Source organism: Electrophorus electricus, chromosome 7, assembly GCF_041902795.1.
Source record: "Electrophorus electricus isolate QZ-2024a chromosome 7, ASM4190279v1, whole genome shotgun sequence".
Lineage (NCBI taxonomy): Eukaryota > Metazoa > Chordata > Actinopteri > Gymnotiformes > Gymnotidae > Electrophorus > Electrophorus electricus.
Window position 1 is genome coordinate 33734779 of NC_137503.1, and position 10888 is coordinate 33745666.

At 44.9% G+C, this 10888-nt stretch overlaps 1 protein-coding gene across 1 annotated transcript; it reads left to right on the forward strand.

The window, feature by feature from the left end:
- The first annotated feature begins 880 nt into the window (after positions 1-880).
- On the forward strand, positions 881-10395 carry hnrnpub (heterogeneous nuclear ribonucleoprotein Ub). The gene is made up of 14 exons (XM_027015932.3): positions 881-1502; positions 2721-2835; positions 4184-4257; positions 5827-5966; positions 6057-6156; positions 6669-6781; positions 6877-7140; positions 7267-7386; positions 7798-7926; positions 8045-8213; positions 8367-8627; positions 8903-9186; positions 9287-9388; positions 9627-10395. The coding sequence occupies exons 1-14, from the start codon at positions 1031-1033 to the stop codon at positions 9675-9677; spliced, it is 2394 nt and encodes a 797-aa protein (XP_026871733.2). The 5' UTR covers positions 881-1030; the 3' UTR covers positions 9678-10395.
- Positions 10396-10888: the final 493 nt, after the last annotated feature.

The window sequence follows — 10888 nt, forward strand, 5'->3', positions numbered from 1 at the left end:
ATGTCAAAGTCCAGTGACGAATGATGTTCTCTGTGGCAGTTCTTTGGAACAGTGTGGATTTGGTCTGTAGTACAGCAGAGACAGATAATACACTTTGTCCCCCCAAGCTCGTGAGCATGTATGAGATAAGCGGCAGGGAGATACACGGTTAGATTGAACTGTTAGTTAAATCTGTGAAAAGAAAGAGAAACATAAGGGGAAATGGAGATAAAATGCATGTGTGGACTACAAGTAAGAATCTAATTTTAACCAACCCAAAAGAAAAAAGACAAGGCCTAAGTTAGAATTGAGCGTATGTTTATGCCTAAAATGTAGGCCTACTTAGTTCATTCAGTATGACACTCGGTTTTAAAAAAATCCATTTCTACATTTCCTGTATACTTATGCAGGTATATGTTTGTGGTTATTTAGCCTAGCTGTCTTCTTCAGGGTTCCTTAGCAGAATCTTTTCTGACCCGCTACCAATTTATCAATTCTCCCGCAACTTTACGACAGTGTGTTGAGAAATTATCTTACTGCCAAAAAATATGTCTGTTGCGCTGCAGTTCAAAATGACCACTGCAAGATTAAAATGAATATGAAACAATAGCTATTTCGTGCATTGTCCTTAATACACCCATTATGATGAATCTGTTTTAACATTGTCTTGTGAGTGACCGTTAGCCTATGGCGTCTGGAAATAGGCCCGGGCAGCGATAGGACATATCTGCGTAAAGCTAGTTATGTGTTATTTGTAAGCACATGTGGAGAAAAAAAGGTAATAAACTGCATCTGATATGAAGCCTTAATGGGTGAGCTGATGTCACTTGGGTGTCTACAACAATGATTACGGTATGCGCCTCCCTGCAGCTCCACACGGGAGGGGTTTACGACCGTCGGCGCTGTTGAGGATCGACGCAGTTAAAGTGAAACCAAGTAGCTGGGTAGCTCTTTTTGAGTCTTATCGTCCTGAAGAGCGATTGCAACTCGTTTGTTTTTTTTTATATATATATAAGTGAGTATAAATAATTATACTTTTAAGGCGGAAAAAATGAGTACAATCAACGTGAAAAAGCTCAAAGTGAACGAGCTTAAGGACGAGCTGAAAAAGCGCCAGCTTTCGGATAAAGGATTGAAGGCCGAGCTTATGGACCGGTTACAGGCCGCGCTCGATGCAGAGGCCCAAGCTGGAGACGCGTCCATCGAGCAAGAAGCGGAGGAAAATGGGGCCGAGGGAAACACCGGCGAGCTCGAACCAGAGCAAGAAGGCATGGCCGAAGAAGAAGAGGAGGAAGAGACGGTCGGAGAAAGCATGGAGGCTGAGGAGGAAAACGGAGGGGGAGAAGCAGATGCCGCAGCGGGCGACTGCGAGGACCTTGGGCAGGACGACGAAATGGCCGAGGAGGAGGAGGACGGGGACGCCGGGGTTGAGATGGACAAAGCGTTCGAAGAGGACGACGACGGAGACAAAATCGACGACGAGGATGCTGAACAAGAATCGCAGCCAACAGAGCCAACAGAGGGTGAGTGCTGCGGTGGACATTTTCAAAGCTGCTAACCTGCCGTGTTCGTGTGTGCCTTGCGGGGCCGCGGAATCCATCCAGTAGGCCTACGTTGTGCCGCGTAGGCTCTGGTAGCTGGCGGCTTTTGGATGTTGTGAAAAGGCTTAGCTAGATAATTGGCCATCGGTCTTGAATTGGTCGGTTTTTGCTGATTCGTCGTTTTATTTTCGTATTGGCAAGGGGTTTTCTTATTAGTTGTGTAAAGATGGTCAACATGTCCTGCACAAACCATCTGTCTTTATTGTTTAGCTAACGCTAGTTAACTATGCTAAGCTAGCCGGTTGGGTCCTCTCTGAGGTATTTCTGAATGTAATTTAGCTCGCTAGACTAGATAAAAGCGTCCGCCTTAAACAATAGCTCGTCATATTCACGCGTGTAAATCGGAAATAGTCCCGTGTGTGCAGTTAGCGGTTCGCCTCGTCGTGTTGTTCGAGGCCAAGCGAGTATCTTTTTCGCGGTTGTAGCGCCTTCCGATGCTTTTGTTCGCGCCGCAGCTAGCTGGCTAACGGCGCGCGCGCGGTTGGATTGCTATCTCGCGTTAGCTACGGGGCTCGAGCGTCTCCTCAACGTTCCCACAGAGCCGTGAGGCCGCTTCAACCTCGGCATCCGCAGTATAATAACAGCCGAATTGTTTGTTTTACAGAGGTTTAGAAACACCAGTCAGGTTTTTGAACACAAAAAAAGGTGAATTGGTCCGGTTTTGGTTCAGGCGTTTAGTGCAGCTTTAGGCCACTGTTAGCTAGCTGGCTGTTGCTTTGCAAAGGCACGTCAGGCTCGCAATTGTCCAAGCTGAAAATAGCTTGCTAACGTTATCAGCAAGTAGGTCAACTTTTCACCGCTACCTCCAATTGTATTTGGACGTGTAAATTATATTGCACATTTTTGAGCAAAAGGACCGACTGTAAATGCAAACTGCTATTCATCCTCATTGCTCATATTTGAAAAGTCATGTTAAACTGCTCATCTGGTTCATTACACCAGAGTGGGCCCTCTACTCTGCTACCTAGAGCATGAATGCACATTTCTAACTACATAAGAAATATTCTGTCTGATCAGAGGTGGTCAATTTACTGTAACTGGGGTGGGAGGAGTCCGAGAGCTCCAAGTCGTGTGGGCCACCCTTAAATCCAGGGTCCAACACGCCAGAGCAATTCATCACTCTTTGTTTTATTCCCAAAGGAGATGCGGACAAAGACATCAGTGCTGATCAGAAGAATAAGAAGGGGGTTAAGAGACGCCGGGAGGAACATGGAAGGGGCTACTTTGAATTTATTGAAGAAAGCAAATACAGCCGGTAAGGATGGGAGTAATGGCCTTCATTATCCCTGAAGTGCCACTTTTAATATGTATTGGCTTTAAAAGCCAATGCCTTACCTATAGGGAAAAATACCCTCACACATCTCATTAATAAAGTGTAAAAAAGTTGGGGGTCATCCTCGGCTTATAAAAAAAGTTTCAGAGCGTTTATAGTAACTTCTGAAAAGTCTGCAAAATAAAATAAAACCTAAATAAATATCTGGTCAGATATTTACCATCTAGAATTTCACATAATTCTGACTTGTCATTGTTCCTCATACATTGTTTGGCAAGGACATTGTTGTACGCGCGTATGGCTGTGAACGCACCCCTTTGGCTCAGAGGGGTCAAACAACAGAGTAGCAGCTGTCTTATGCTGAGGGGAGGGAAAGGGGCCGTTATGTCATGTACAGATCTAAGCGTGTCACGTAGCCGAAAGCATGTTTTTGGGGGGCGATTAGGTGTTGTCTTCTGGTAACGAGCCAAAGCAGGTGAAGGAGGGCAGGATGGGGTGGTCGGGGGAGATGTATACTCGCACCTTTGTTGTTTGCATGCTACATTTAGCCTGTCTTCTCTGAATTAATGTTGCTCTCTTGCAGGGATTTTATTTTTGTTTATTTTTTGTTTGTTTATGCTTCTCAAGGTGTTGAATGTATGCTGCAGGTCCTTGTCTTTCATATCTCTTGTTTTGGTTTTCATTTTGGGTGGTTGTGTGTGAGTGAGTGTAAAGCTGTGTGTCCTTGTTGTTTTAATGATTATTTCATACTTGTTCAGTGGGTAAGTACGACATCCCAGTCTTTGTAGGGCACTGCAGTAATGGTAATCGTTCTTTTTCTCAACATTAGAAGTGAAGATTCTCTCTCTTCTTGCTTTTACAGTGTTTTTTTTCACAAGTTAGATTAAATTCACAATGGGCTTCCATTTTAAATCCTTTCTGAGTCTTTGACTTGTCTTGACCTTTCCAGAAGGCACAGCTAGAGGATATAAATATACTTGGAGGACCTTTTTTTTTTTGAAGATGCATAGGACTGATGGTCAATGTCTGATCTACCCTGATCTTTATCTGCCGTTATTTATTTCGTTATCAATTTCTGTAACAAAGTATGACAGCTTTCTTTCAGTGTCCATGTGCTGGGGTCCGCTGATAAGTACTGATGGTAATCTTAAAGTTTCCTGTGTGTCTGCACCGAAGCCATTTTCTGTCAAGCATGCGTATTAGAGATCCTTTCCCGATGTGGCATAAAAAAAAATGGTACCTAATCTGGATTGGTACCGTGCCACAGCACTCCAGCCGGGTCTCGCCCCTCCTTTTGCTTTGGGTTTAACTATTCCCTCTCCTGTTCCAGGGCCAAGTCCCCTCTGCCACCTCTGGAAGAGGAGGATGAGGAGTTTGATGACACCCTGGTGTGTCTGGATCCATGTAAGTACTTCTCCAATGTGGGTGTCCTGAACTCACCTGGTCAAGCAGCTAGAGCAAGGTGTTGGCATCTGCCAGATGATTGGTTCGATCCCCATAACATCACACTGATAAATCTCTCATTCGGTCTGGAGAAGGGCATCTACCAGCTGCTGTAAATGTACAGTACGTTTCAGAATTGGTTTTTAATTAATCACACTTGTGAAGACTAATATAGAAGTCAAGCTATGGTTGTGTTTGTGTGTGGCATGTAGGGCTGCACCTATCAATTATTTTATTAATGATTAATATAGTTATTTTTCAGATATGTTGGTTAATTCAGCAACTAGTTTTTTGGCTATTCTAAGATTTTCTTTATTATTGGATTTATATAACAACTTGCCCAGAATAAATATCAAAAACCTGTCTTGTTAATATTTTCAATTATATCTTTTAACAAATTAACAGGAAACTAATTGTGTCGAGGGCAAGCAGGAAACCAAGAGTAAAAAGATGTTCAAACAAATACAAACACCACAGACAGGGCAGCCTATAATACTTATGCACGTAGACATCAACAGCACATTAACCTTCACAGGATTATGTAAAATAGTCGCACTCAACAAAACACTTACAAACTCAATAAACAACTGGCAACCAAAAGTAGAACCAAGGGAGGAAATACACACACTAATGTTAAGGGAAACTAGACACAGTTAAGGATGTTAACAAAGGTGTGTGGTGTCATGAGGGGTATTTTTTACTTAAGTGCTTGAATTAAAACTCAAAATGGCTTTGAAATAATTCCCCCACACCCAATCCCTGGTGTAATATGGAGTTAAGTTTGTCATTGGTGTTGTGTTTATGCAATGGTCTGGGACAAGCAAAATAATGCAGACAAAAATAACAGCCAGAAATGTTTAAGCCAATTTCATACTCATACACGCCTATTTTTGTAAGCATAAAACATAAAACGACCAAGTGGCAGTTAGCTAGATACCAGCTATTGGAACGCTCTAGTACAGCATAACAGCAGCAGTGCAGAAATTTTAGTTTTATTGTGGAGACAATGAAGAAACATTTTAGAAAATTGATTTTAAGTGAATACTACTAACAAGCACGTTCCATGTGTTGATGATGGTCCTAATGTTTTGTCATTGGGTGGCGATAAAAAGTAAACAGGATTAGTAATGCTATCTTGCTGCCGTCTTGAAACGGTGTTCTGGGGTCTGCTGCTTTGATGAGCCATTTCCGATTTGCAGATCTTGCAGAGCAACACATTGTTGGGTCCCTGTCAAATTCTCCCCCACCTTAGCTTATCATGGGCAAGGTGGGTTTTTAAATAAAGCTGTAGCTTGTCCTTTGAGGGGGATCCATAGTTGGACTGGGAGCAGCCAGCAATGCGCAAAACGTTATGCAAATTGATGTATTTACATAGTCAATTACCTTGAGTCACAGGTGTTATTCCTTTATGAGGGCTTTTAAAAATAAATAAAAATTTTTTAAAAATGGTGCCAGTGCAGAGCTGCATATGTCAGTGGTCAGGTTAATTAGTCTCATGCCTCTTTGTTTTCCTTTGTTGTATTTGCACAGACAACTGTGACCTGCACTTCAAGGTGTCCCGAGACCGTTACAGCGCCACCTCCCTCACCATGGAGAGTTTTGCCTACTTGTGGGCTGGCGGTCGAGGCTCCTACGGCGTGAACAAGGGCAAAGCCTCCTTTGAAATGAAGGTGAGAGACACATCCTGCCTGTTCTGTCCGCCAGTCCTCCGGAGAGCGGCGCAGCAGTCGGAATTAATTGTGGTGATGTGGAACTTGTAGATCATTGAGAAGATCCCTGTGAAGCACGTGAAGAGCAAGAGCATGGATGTCCACGATGTTCAGGTTGGCTGGTCCCTGGCCAACAGCACCCTGCTGTTGGGTAAGTCCTCCGAATGTAGCAGGGTGGTCATGTTTTTGAGGATCGCTGTCCTCGTCTGGGGGATGAGGACTGAGCAGTAATGGTTCGGCTATGGTTTATATTGTAGCAAACCAACCATAATGACAGCATTGTGTAAAGCCATGTGCACAATTCCAATGGTAATGATGTAATGTACAGGTCCAGTTTTTTGTAACCAGAGCGTCAGTTTGGGTTTTTTTTGTTTTGTTTTTTTTGCTCTGGAGCAGTCGTTTAATATAGGTTTGTTTCTTTGATTGGCAAAGCTGCCACGTGTCTGGAATGAAAGTGAGAGAGCATGACTAGTAAAGACTTCCTAGTAATTTCCCAAGCTGAGAATCGCCCATCCAGCTGAGTGCTCGAGGTTGCCGGAGAACGTTTGCTTGATCTAAAACCAGATGTATTGACCAGTTAACCTATGATGTATTCCTTTTATAAGTGTAAGAGTATGGTGGTGATGGAGTTGTGAAACACGTGTCTGTGATCACTCTCGCTAGGCGAGGAGGAGCACTCTTATGCCTATGCACTCAAAGGGAAGAAAACCACCAATTGTGTGACCGAAGACTACGGAGAGGCTTTTGATGAAAATGATGTCATTGGCTGCTTTATTGTAAGACCCTTTCTTCCCTTTTTTTAAAGCTTAACTGTTTTCCCCCTGTTGAACCGCTGAGAGTCAGTGTTTTTATTCTTCAATTTCACCCACAGAACTTTGATGGGGACGAAGTTGAGATTTCCTACTCCAAGAACGGGAAGGACCTCGGCGTGGCATTTAAGGTGAGCAAGGAAGCACTGGCTGACCGTGCGCTCTTCCCCCACGTGCTCTGCCACAACTGTGCTGTGGAGTTCAACTTTGGCCAGAAGGAGGCACCACACTGCACCCAGCTGGAGGGCTTCACCATGCTCCAGCAGGTTCCTGTGGACGAGCGTGTTCGAGGACCCAAGGGCCCTGATGCTAAGAAAGACTGCGAGGTGACTTCACACACATTCTCTTCCTGTGAGCCATTTTTAAGACTGAAAAATCCAAAATGGTTCAGGTGCTTCACGAAAAGTAGAGGAGGCTGTGGTGGAGAGTAATCTGTGTGTCTGCTGGCATAGGTGATTGTCATGGTTGGTCTTCCCGGGTCAGGGAAGACCACATGGGTGACGAAGCACACCGAGGAGAACCTTGGCAAATACACCGTCTTGGGAACCAACACCATCGTGGAGAAGATGATGGTGGGCTTTCTCTTCTGGCCACGTGCATTTTTCCACCTGTGCTTATATGATTGTGTTTTGGGACATAATCCACTGACTCCAATATACATTAATTTTCTTTGTTTTGAGAAAGGGACATTAATCGAAATTTAAATAAATGTAAATGTATCCGAGTTGGCCAAAAGATTTTTATTGGTAGAAAATATTAAATACGAAAAAAGAGGTAAAACACCCAGAAAAAACTGATAGCATGCTGAATTCACTGGAAATGATCAGTATTAATGAAGGCTTAAGGATCTAAATGTTTGTGTTGTCATGAAGTCTTTTAAACGATTGTATTATGAAAATGAGACAATTAAATATTTTGCTGGTTAATTTTTGAATTCAAATTGAGTATGAAGCATTTGGATTAAAATCTGTTAACATTTGCAGATTAGCAGCTTGAAGCGCCAGAACAAAGACACGACCAAACTTGCGGCAATCTCCCAGAGTGCCCCTCTGTTCCTGGGCAAATTCATCGAAATCGCCGCACGCAAGAAGAGGAACTACATCCTTGATCAGGTAAGGGCCAATCGCCAGCCTGTGTGCGCAGGAAAGAGGAAATTACATCAAACTGAATATGCTGCAATAGACCCTGGCTTCAAAGGTCCCCTCCCTTGTGTGTCCCCTCTCCTGCAAGACCAACGTGTCTGCTGCAGCCCAGAGGAGGAAGATGTGCCTGTTTGCTGGCTTCCAGCGCAAGGCTGTGGTGGTCCTGCCCACAGACGAGGCATACAAAGAGAGGACGCAGAAAAAAGCCGAAACTGATGGCAAAGACGTCCCCGAGCACGCTGTGCTGAAGATGAAGGGTGAGGCCCCGAGAGTGTCTTAGTTTGCACTACAAAATCATCCAAGTGCGATAGTCACAAAAGTGGGTTATGAGGGCCTGTGTTAAATTTAATGGCCACTGAAGGCAGACGGAGTAATCGGGTTGATTTCCATTCTCCTGTTTTTTTCTGCAGGCATATACACGCTGCCGGAGGTGGGCGACTACTTCTCGGAGGTCACCTACGTGGAGCTGCAGAAGGAGGAGGCAACCAAGCTCCTAGAACAGTACAAGGAGGAGAGCAAGAGTGCCCTGCCCCCAGAGAAGAAGCCCAACCAGGGCACACCCAAGAAGGGGGGAGCTCGGAACCGCGGCAAGGCCCAGTTCAACAGGGGAGGAGGCCCAGGCCCACGCGGAGGCCGGGGTGGCTTCCAGAACCGCGGAAACTTCCGAGGGAGTAAGTACATCTGGCTTTCTGTCTACCTGATTTTTTTTAATTTATTTATTTTTTTACTCTCTGTTGGAAACAAAAAGGCATGGACATGCAGCCCAGCTCCTGGAGGTGTGCTGCATAGTTCCTGAGACTTGTAAAGGTCTTTTGGGGGACATCTCAACATCTTCGGGTTATAACACATCTGCAGGGTTGTGGGTGTTTGGCTGTATGGTCCAGCTTCTCCTCTCCTGAAGAAGCCTGACTAAGAACACTCAACTCTGGTTTGTGTTTCTCACCAGTGCCCGGTCCCCGTGGAGGTTTCAGCCGCCCCCCACGTGGCGGCCTGCCACCGCCAGCCTTCCGCGGAGGGTTCCCTAGCCGCGGCAACTTTAACCGGGGCGGAGGCGGCGGTGCTGGTGGCATGCCCAACAGGAGCATGGCTCCCAGGGGGGCCCCTGGCAGGGGTGGCATGGCCAACATGGGCAACAGGGGTGGAGCCATGAACCGCGGACGGCCCATGAACAGGGGCAACATGAACCGAGGCGGGCAAGGTGGCGGCCCCAGCCGGGGCAACTTCAACCAGGTGCGTCTGGCTGATGCGTGCACCGAGCCGCTGGCTTTTAAGGGAGGGGGGTTGTTTTGGGATTGTCTGGATGGTGACCAGCTGATCACTTTGATTGCAGAAATTCCGCGGGAGGGGAGGAAACCAGCAGAACCGCGGTGGGTTCGGTAACAGGAACGGCATGAATAAGGCTCAGGCCTTCAACCAGAGCTGGCAGCAAGGGGTGAGTAGCAGCACATGGGTACAGACGGAGATGAGCATGGAACACAGGAGCTGTACAATGACTGTGTGTGTGGCTAAGGAAATGAAGTGTTAAATATATTCATATCAAAATATTTTGCGTACTGTTCAACATACTGGCTCCATGAAATGGCGCAGCTCGGCAGGCCTCGTGTAAATGCACACTGACGAATGACTGTGAAGCCCTCGCACTGACCAGACCCTGTTCTTTAACCCCTTAGTTCTGGAGCCAGAAGCCATGGAGTCAGCAGTACCACCCGGGATATTACTGAGTGGGCTTTTGCATTAAAGACTGGTGGCTTGTGGAGGTTCTCCTCTTGTGACTACAGACCCACCCATCCACTTTTACTGACTCTTCTGTTCGTGTGGTTTGGTTTTTTTTTTTGTTTTTTTTTTTGTTTTTGTTTTTGTTTTTTTTTTTAAACGTTGAACTCTTAAACACACGTTTTAAATGAGAAATTCTAAATGGACAAACATTCCACATCCCGAGACGAGGTCTCCCATAGACGCGTGATGGGTTCCGTTTTCCACATTGTTTTTGTAAATCTCATTTTTGTTCTTTCCTTTTGTTGAAGAGCCCATGTTTTGATATGTTGTTATCAAGAACCACAACATTTCATTCTGCGTGGGATGGTTTTGATTAAATTTCAGGGTTGTGCATTTTATTCTGTACAATGTCATTTTTACTAAATGTAAATTATTGTTTTGCAAGTATTTTTTGTGTCAGAATCGTAGTATGTGAGAGTCCTGCAAATCCAGACTGGTCCTTTTAGAGGCTTATTGGCAGTAATTGTAAGAATTTAGCAGCAAAAACAGCCCCTTCATGGATCATATGAAAGCGATATCATTGTTATTATACATTAATTTCTTCTTATGAACTTTTTTTTTTTTTTTTTTTTTTCTTTATCCTCCCCCTCCTTGTGTATTTCGGTCAAGTATGTAATAGTTAAACTCCATAGGTTTACAATAAATGGGTTATTTGCTTTTGTACCGCTTGTATTGGTTTTTGACTGAGCCCGTCTGCAGTCACACGTCAAAGGTGCTAAAGAGCCTTTGGAGAAGATGGCCGGGGGCGCCTGTGCTTCCAACTGATTCCTTCCTGTCGCCTGCTCGCTTTTCCCTTTTCTGCCAAGACGAGAAATATAAATCTCCAGAGCTGCTCGGCACTCGCACGTTTGAACGGATCACAAACGTAGTCGTGCCGGTACCTCAACGCAGGAGTCGTTTACGGAGAGAAAAAGAAAGTTTAATGTTGAGTAGAGACCGCCCCATTCCAGCGCGGTGGCGCGTCACGCTTCCTCACATCCCCACTCTGGAGCGTTTATATCCGGCTTCCTTTACACAAGGCCGCGTTTTCAAAGCTAATGTTGCCATACCGAGAACTTTAATGTAATGATTGCAGCAACGTATTAAAAATTGGAAGGTTTTTTTTTTTTTTTTCCCTTTCAGACATTTTTATGGAATCAAAAAACGATTTTCATAG